Source organism: Psammomys obesus, unplaced genomic scaffold, assembly GCF_907164565.1.
Source record: "Psammomys obesus unplaced genomic scaffold, mPsaObe1.curated_primary_1811, whole genome shotgun sequence".
Lineage (NCBI taxonomy): Eukaryota > Metazoa > Chordata > Mammalia > Rodentia > Muridae > Psammomys > Psammomys obesus.
Genome location: NW_026595981.1, coordinates 19712540 through 19721135, shown reverse-complemented (window position 1 = coordinate 19721135; position 8596 = coordinate 19712540). Strand labels below are relative to the sequence as shown.

The following is an 8596-nucleotide window of genomic DNA, read 5'->3' as shown; positions in this document are numbered from 1 at the left end:
AAAGGAAGCTAACTGCATCTACAGAAAGACATGGGGGGAGGGCAGGGGAATGGCTCAATGAATCAAGTATTTGCTGTATAAGTATGAAGACCTCTGGATCCCTAACACCACCTAAAAACCAGGTATGTATCCATAACTCCAGCACTGGGTGGAGACATGGGTGGGACACAAGTGGATCGCTGAACCTCACTGACCAGTCAGTCCAGTAAAAATGGTAAGCTCCATGCGACTGAGATGCCCTATCTCAAAAAGTAATGCAGAAAGTGACAGAAGAAGATATTCAACCTCTGTCCTCTGCTCATACACACAAAGTACATGTACTTGCATAGGCATGTGCATCTACAAGTTTGTACCACACACACAAGTAAGAGATAAATATTAAAAAGCTCAGTGACAGCAGTACTTAGTTGAGGCAGAAATGGGAAGTTGTCACATGAGTCAGGCTGAACTCATCTCAAGTGTGTACTTTAGAATGATGGCACTGAGACATCTCAGCAAAGGAGTCTTGGGAAAAAGTTTGCTACTTGGAGAGTCACTCGATCCTCTCACATGCTCTGTGGTCTGCAGAGCAGTGTGTGGCTAGAGCTCCCCTTCTATAATATGAAGTGAGATCTCTTAGTTCCTCCTCTGGTGTCCTTCTGGCCTTAAAGATCAAGGACCTGACAGAACAAGACCTGATCCTCTGGGTCAGTAGCAACAGGCTCATTCTTCTCGCATGTTTATAGTGGACAGACAACCATCTGAGGCCTAGTCTCAGCTTGACAGCACTTTGTCTTTAAACTAGACTCCTCTTCACTGCATCAGAGCCCAACTAGGAGCTACCACCTGCTCTTAGGTACTCTGAGAACTACCTTCCCAGTACAAAGATAAGCAATACCTTTGTATAATCATCGTTTATACTTTGTCCACTCAAGACAAACCAGAAATGGTATTTCTATGGAGAATAGCCTTTTGGTTATGAAGACTGCCTTCAGAATATAAAATACAGTCCAGGTATGGTGGCATATACATATTACTTCAGCACTAGGGGTAGAGGTGGGGGCTGAGGACTTAAAGTTTGAGGATAGTCTGGACTAACAAGTTCCAAGTCAGCCTAAGCTATAAAGTGAGACCCTATCTCAAAACACCAAAATGAAAATGAATTTTAAAAATTTATTTAGGTGCAGAATTCAAAAGTTGAAGTTGTTCCAAAGGGAATTTTGTAGCCACTATTTTTCCTATTGCATCAAAATTATAAAGTGAACCATGAATAAATACCAACCTGCTAAGATAGCCTTGTGAGCCTGGAATTCCTGGCCAGCCACACACAAGCAGCAGTCTGTGAATCGGGAATTCTCCCACAGCCCTCCTAACTCATCTGCCAACCGGCACTCAGGAACCTTTACCATGTTCATGGTATTCTGTCCAGAAATATTGACAGAATCTTGTACTACACTCACCTGTGAAATATAAGGAGACAAAAACAAAGCTTTTGTTACCAGCAACAGAGAGAGAATTTCTCCTTCAGTGCTACAGATAATTAGATACCACATTTTCTTGAAACTATCTCCACATATCAAGACTTTCTCCTTTGGATCAATTATTTCCTCATTTATTACAACCACACTTCCTTTATGCCATATGTCAGGACAATGACAGCCCCACAGTATAAGTTTTCCTCCAGTTCTAAGAAGTTCCATCCCCTTGCAAACCTAAGCACATCCACCAAGTAGAAACTGACAAGAACATATGCTTAACTTCAAGTATTCCCCTTACCCAGCCTTAAAAAAAAGGTCACACACAAAGAGCTGTATAGAGGTCACCATATAAAACTCTGTAAAGAAATCAAGTAACTTAAGCCCAAAAGCATTTCACTTACTTTAGTTAGGTCAGGAAACACAGGTAAAGCATACTTTTTATAGGGCTTGGTAAATAACTGGCATTTCTCAACAATGTTTGATTAATGAACATGATGGCCCAATACCCAATGAAGACTGAGCTAGGAGGCCTTCCAGTAGGGATAACTGGGCAGGTATACTCTAAGTTTTACACCTGAACTCAGTCATCTGTGACAATGACATTCAAGATGGCTAACTGCCTGTTACACATGTGTTTATAACCCTGGAATAGAAGGACAGAGCCAATCATACGGAAGGCTCCAACTTCCCACCCTGGCTTCAGTAACATGTTCCAACTAGTTGAATTACTTTAACCTAGATAGAAATCAAGCTAAATTTATAGATGGGTTATTGGAAGTCAGATGTTAAGATACCAATTATAAAGATTTACAAGTCACATTAACATTATAAAATATGCCAGCCATCATACAAAAAATAAAATCCTGCAGTCATGCAACCATTATATCTACTGTATTTTCTCTCCTACAATATATCATGTTAGAAAAGTTAAGTCTAAGCAGAACTCAAGCCCTGAGAATTGATTCTCTTCTCTTCTACTGCTAAGAGTCTGATGAGAAAGACAGTTTAAGAACATCCTTGATGACCCAGATTTCTTTTGACCTTCAAGATGCAAGTCATCCTTTAGCTGCAGTCATAGACCCAGAGGCAAAGTTAATGCTTGATCCAAAAGACCTATAATGCCGTCTGTGTAAGAGTGAGACATTTACTACCAGGTCAAGAAACTTATTCATTTGTTCGAAACCAGCTGTTACAATCTTGCACAAGGAGGCAGTCAAGTTAATCAGTTATGAATGTTCAGCATTAGAGCACACTTATCAGACATAGTTCATAACAGTATTTTAATTACAAGAACCCAGCACAGACCACCCCACAGGAGCCTCTCCTGTCCTAAGATTTCTAATATGGCTCAACCATTTTCTCATATTAAGAGCACTCTCTTTTCTTTGATATAATATTAACACTAAAAGTGAAAGTTGTCAGTTCCCAGTTATAGTTCTAAATTCTGGTTTTAAAAAAAGGAAAAGACCAATTAAATCCAACTTCCTCATAGGGAAAGTCAGGAGTCCCCAGGGATGGCCAATGAAGGGAATGGAGAAAGCTTTTGGCACTATGTTGCTAGTTTGAATTAAACCAGGCTGACAGGAGCCCAAAATCATTAACACTTAATAGCAATTGAGTAGACTGGGTAAAATGAATTGGCAAAAGCTAAGCTGAATTTCCAATGAACTATGGTTACCAGTGGACCTTCTGCTGGCTAGATACATGCTTTGTAATGAGTGGGGCCCAAAGAATGTGACACCTCTCAGGATGGCATTTCTTCTCTCTGGACACAGGAACACAGCAGCAAAGAGAATGTACCTTTACTGTGTGAGCCATACTTATTCTGTAGATATATGGATGCTTGGAATCTCCAGAGCTCTGAATGTCTGGCACCTCTTACCAACATTAAATTCACTTAATTAAAAATAAATTTTAAATGGCACTCACAAATGAGTCTTCAGAGCCCAAACTTTTAGCTTAGAGAGGGATTGTTTTCCTCTACAAATGATGATGCTAAAATGAGACCATTTGGAGAAAAACGAAAGACTTTTTTTATGCCTATAAAGTTGACTATGGAGACTCATTCAGAATTGCAGCTGTGAAGATGATGTGACTGTGACATTTATTTCGTCTTATAAATGAATGCATGAAAATGTCTCAGGAAGGCTGTATAATCTCCCAAGCTTCAAGTTATAGGAGGGTCTCACTTTTAAAGTCAACTTCTCTTTCCTCTCTCAATATTTTTTTTTTTTGTTTGTTTTTTTTCTGTGTAGCCCTGGCTGTCCTCAGATTCAGAGATATGCCTGCCTCTGCCTCCTGAGTATGGAATTAAAGGCTTGGGTCAGAATGCCCAGCTTCAACTTCTCTTTCCAAGAAAATGAAATCTAAAAATAAAAATTTAAAAAGAAAATTCATGAATGACTGAGGACTGTCAAGTGTTATATATATTCATCCACATAAAAGGGAAATCCATGAAAACATTTAATACTTATGAAAGACTAAGGACTATAAAATCTTCTACATTCATCTCCATAAATGGGAAAATCCACAGAACACTAGTGTCTCTGTAACAAAAAACCGGACCTAAGGAAACACCGCACACTGTTTACAGTGTAGCACATCGTTCAAAGCAAAACAATCACTAAGAACAAACTCTATAACCATAAAACAGACTGCACTAAAAATAAACTGTAGTTACATATAAAGTGTAAGTTTTAGAAACAATGTTAAAACAATAAAAGCAAGTCCTAAATGAAAATAGTCAACAGTTTCCTAAAACTCAAAACCAAGTAAATCTGAAGACTGTATTGTTCAGGCATACACTCACAGAATAATATAAAAACTGACGTGACTTCCTTGCTCTCTGAGGGTCAGGGGACAGTAAGGGAACAGCACACACATTACTGACATCCTGGTGATATGTGTTTTTTACATCAACATGCTTTATGACCTACAAGTTTGCTGCATTATCAAGTTAACGTCTTTGCACATCAAGAGAAAATATTGGTTGTTTCATATAGTGCAATTAATGCATACCAACAATTTACTAATAAAAAGGAAAAATGAATAGACATTTATTTAAAACTGGGCAAAAGTACATATTCTCAAGCAACCAAAGAAATGTTCTAGGCATGAGAGTGGAAAGTATGTTTGAAAAGCAAAAGCTAACGTCTGGATATTTTGTAAGTGGTATTTCATATGGTGTTTCTATTTCTTTTTAACTACCACCTTACAAAGAGGACTCTTCCATCTGCATAGGCAATGAAGGGGGATATGTGCACCTTCACTGCTAACAGATATTTGTTTTCAATATAAGTAGCTGGAAAGGGTTAACTGAAGCTAAAAAGGTTCACAAAGATTTTTCTATGGCCCAAATTATTAAGGAGAAAATTAAAAATATAATTTAAACTTTTTTTAATGTTCTCCATTTCATTACCAAAGTAGATAGTCTCTGTTAAGAAAACTTGCTCTCCTGGGTGAAAGGCATTCAGCTCTACTGAGTACAGCAGACAGGAAGTGGGAAATGGAGAGCTGACATGGCCTTGACATTAATTTGCTGTACAACGTTAGGAAAAATTACCTGACCTCCTGAGGCACTGCTTTTCTCGGTGTAACAAGAAATGAAAAAACAAACAAAACAACAACAACAACAAAAACAGAACTAACCCAGCTCAAAAGATTGTGATAAGGGATGATTCAAGAAATGCTTGGAAAATACTTCTAAGTATGTAAATTAAACAAAATCAACTTGGAAGAATCGCCATGTTTCCTAATAGACACAAATCACCAAGATTTGAAAGTGAACCCCATGTGGCACACTTTAAACAAGACCACCCACCTGATATTTTCAGGTTACACTCTGATTTAAACATTCAGTAGTAGTAATACTGCTGAAATAAAGGCTCGAAACTCATGTGTGTGGCTCTCTGTCTTTCACTTTAGGATTCCCTCCTGACCTCTGACAGTACCCAGAACCTTTGAAGCAGTTTTTCTTAGTGCACATGAGGATAGCACAGAAGTAGCTGGGCACAGTCTGAGGGTGCAATGCAGCAGAGTGGGTTCTTGCACCTCAATTTCAATGTGGATATCCTTTCATAAAAACCTCTAAATAATTAGAAAATAATTAATAGAAAATAAAATATACACGAATTAAAATAAACTTATTTATAACTACTCTGCCAATACAGGAGAAACAGGTCAAAGTAATAGGACTTAAATGAAAAATGGTCTAGCTGTAAAAAGTGCTAAAAACTTGGATGAATTGCAGACATTTTAAAAACCCACACATCCAATACACACCCCCACGCAACCGTCTTGCAGTGTTGAATGCTACTAAGTCCACAGAGAGCCTTGGAACAGGATCGAGTCTCACTAGGCACAAGACCAAGTATGAGAAGCAACACTCGGCACCTGTGGCCAACTGGGAAGTGTGAGAGGAACAGATGGCACACCTGGTTCTATGGTGAGAAAGCACGGCATCAGCAGAACCCAGCAGACGTTTCCCTGTTCAACATCTCCTCATTTCCAATGTGTCATCTCACTTCCCTTCTAAGTCAGTAAGGCAAATCTAAACTTAACCACAGGATTTCTCCTAAGAGAATTTCATCTGAGGAAGTGAAGAGAGAATGCTGGAGCTCAGCCGCAGACCTAACCATGGGATAAGAGTAACCAAGTAAGGGCAGGCCAAATGGAAGAGTATCGGGAAAGAGGAAGCAGCACAGAAGAAAAAGGATGGACCCACTTAGACCTGCAAATGCTACAAGTCACAGCACTGCCGAAATGCCAGAGGTAATATTTAGTGAAGATTTACTTCAGAAAAGCTTGAAGACTGGCTTTCATTTCTAACAAAATTATAATTTTACATTATCTTAGAGTTTTTCTTGAAACACAAGTCTTCAGCACTCAGGAGGCTAAGCAGAAAGATAGTGGTGAGCTTGAGGTCCACCCTAGGCTACAGAGAAACCTGCTTAAAAAAAGAGGTGAGTGGGGGCTGGTCACGGTGGTGCACACCTTTAATCCCAGCACACTCAAGAGGCAGAGGCAGGTAGATCTCTGTGAGTTTGAGGACAGCCTGGTCTACAAAGAGTCCAGGATAGTCAAGGCTCTGTTACACAGAGAAACCCTGTCCGGAAAGGCCAAAAACAAAAACTTAAACAAAGAAACCCCCCACAAATCCCAAGGATAGGCAACGGGTAAAGATGGAAACTGATGCTGTTTATATAACATCTAAGCTCAAACAAAGCCGTTATAGTTATTCTCATTGTACTGCTCAGGCAAGTGAGTGCGACCTAAAGCTAACAGGACATATGTTCATTAAACATAAAACAAGTGCCGTATGTCACATATTTATACAGATGCTGATATTCTACCATTTCATCCAGTCCCTCTGCAATTAAAATGGGGAGGGAATTGCTATTACGCAAACTAAATTTTACCTTTTCAGTGTGCAAAGTTTCTTAATCATTAGCAATCATTTGTTACAGTCCACAAGCACACTACTGCTGGCCATGCTTCTTTCCTGAAAGGGCAAGATTCCTAAGGGCTAAGTTTCTGGATTACACAGGTGTGATGCGCCTTTAGAATGGTCATTAACTCACAATACAAGCCTATTATTTGATGAGCTGGCTGATAATTGGGACTCTTGGCTGCACTCTGCCTCACGAAAGTACAATGGTTATTTGCTTGACTCTCAGATGTTTTCTGACTATGAGATGTACAGGAATACTAATACTCTAGTTTACAGGATAGAGCTTTTTCTTGTCAACCCAAGTTGCTTACATTTCTAGTTGTATGGAAAATGGCATGAAATGACTCATTAAAATATACAGTATCCATATTAAAAACCTCCTTTTAATTGGATCTTGGGTCAAGGAATTTTTCAAAGCTTCTTCAGAGGCTCTTAGGCCTCTGGTGAGAGAGACTGACCTTCCATTCTGACAATAGCTATTTCTCCCCCTCTAAAGTACACGTTTCCACAGTTTTCACCCTAGAAAAACTGGCCTCCCACTCTCCAACTCCAGCAAGACAAACCATGCACACCCAACTCCTGGAACACCTAGTCTACAGAGCAGGAAAGGAGAGCACCACAGTCAAACACCTGGACTTGCCACTAAACAAGGAGCCAGGAACTTTAAGCAACAGATATACAAATTTAGTTGCAGATGCTGGCCACTGCTCAGCTTGAAGTGTCAGACCTTCCAAATATTGTTTGAAAAAAAATCAATCAATCAAACAAACAAACAAACAAAAAACCCACAGTTAAAAAAGAAAGGAAAAAAAAAAGAAACAAAAAACAAAAAACAGTGAGGATCCTGACTCAAGCAACTCAAAACTGACAGATACAATCTTTGTTCTTATGAACAGTAACAAGTGGAGAGCTCAAGTGCCCAGCAACCTTGAAATCATAAGGCAGTTCAATCAGTCACATAAATAACGTTTGTACAGAACCACTCCCCTTGGGAATTTTTCTCATTCCACATCCTTGACACAATACAATTAAGCCTACCAATACACATCAGGTCAGGGAATTGCCAGTCTCAAAGCAGAGCAAAAGGACTCACCTCGCAGAAGAGGGTGAGCTTGTCATCAGGGAGAAGCCCATTGGCCTCATCCAAGAGAAAATCTCTACGGATGAATTTTTTGAATCCCCAGTCTTTGCCTTGCACGAACCTATAAGCTCGCTGACTCTCTGGGATGAAAAATGGAAAGAGTCATATTTAGAGTTACTTAAAGACCAACTCAAATACACAACTTATCGGTGTATGAAGGCACTGGAGGTGAAAGTAGAAAAGCATTTACCCATAGCTTTGGTTTCTTCTCCCTTGGCATTCAGGATGGAGAACTTGAACTTTGCTCGAACTTCACTCTTTGGACAGCTGACCAACAGCAGATAAAGCGACAGGTAATCTTTGCTTTCTTCATCTAGCCCTTTCGGGTTTACTCGCAAACACCTGCTCAACACAGAAACCAAAGTGGGTCAAAAGAACAGTTATAGTTCCTGCACTCTAGCATGGAACATCAGAACCCAGAGAGTGTTTCTGTTTGTGCTGTTATAAGGTTTTGTTTTTTTAAACTCTTAGCCCCTTACCAGGACACTGATTCAATAGAAACTTGAAAACAACTTTTCCATAGCTTTTAAAAAACAGACGAAAATAAAA

General features: G+C 39.4%; 1 protein-coding gene across 1 annotated transcript in view; it reads right to left on the bottom strand.

The window, feature by feature from the left end:
• The window catches only part of Spop (speckle type BTB/POZ protein), a 75928-nt gene that overhangs the window by 8475 nt on the left and 58857 nt on the right, over positions 1-8596 (bottom strand). The window contains exons 4-6 of the mRNA XM_055620297.1: positions 8238-8389; positions 8000-8127; positions 1262-1439 (exon numbers count right to left, since the gene is read on the bottom strand). Of these exons, the coding sequence (XP_055476272.1) occupies positions 1262-1439; positions 8000-8127; positions 8238-8389 (458 nt within the window). The remainder of the gene's footprint in view (positions 1-1261; positions 1440-7999; positions 8128-8237; positions 8390-8596) is intronic.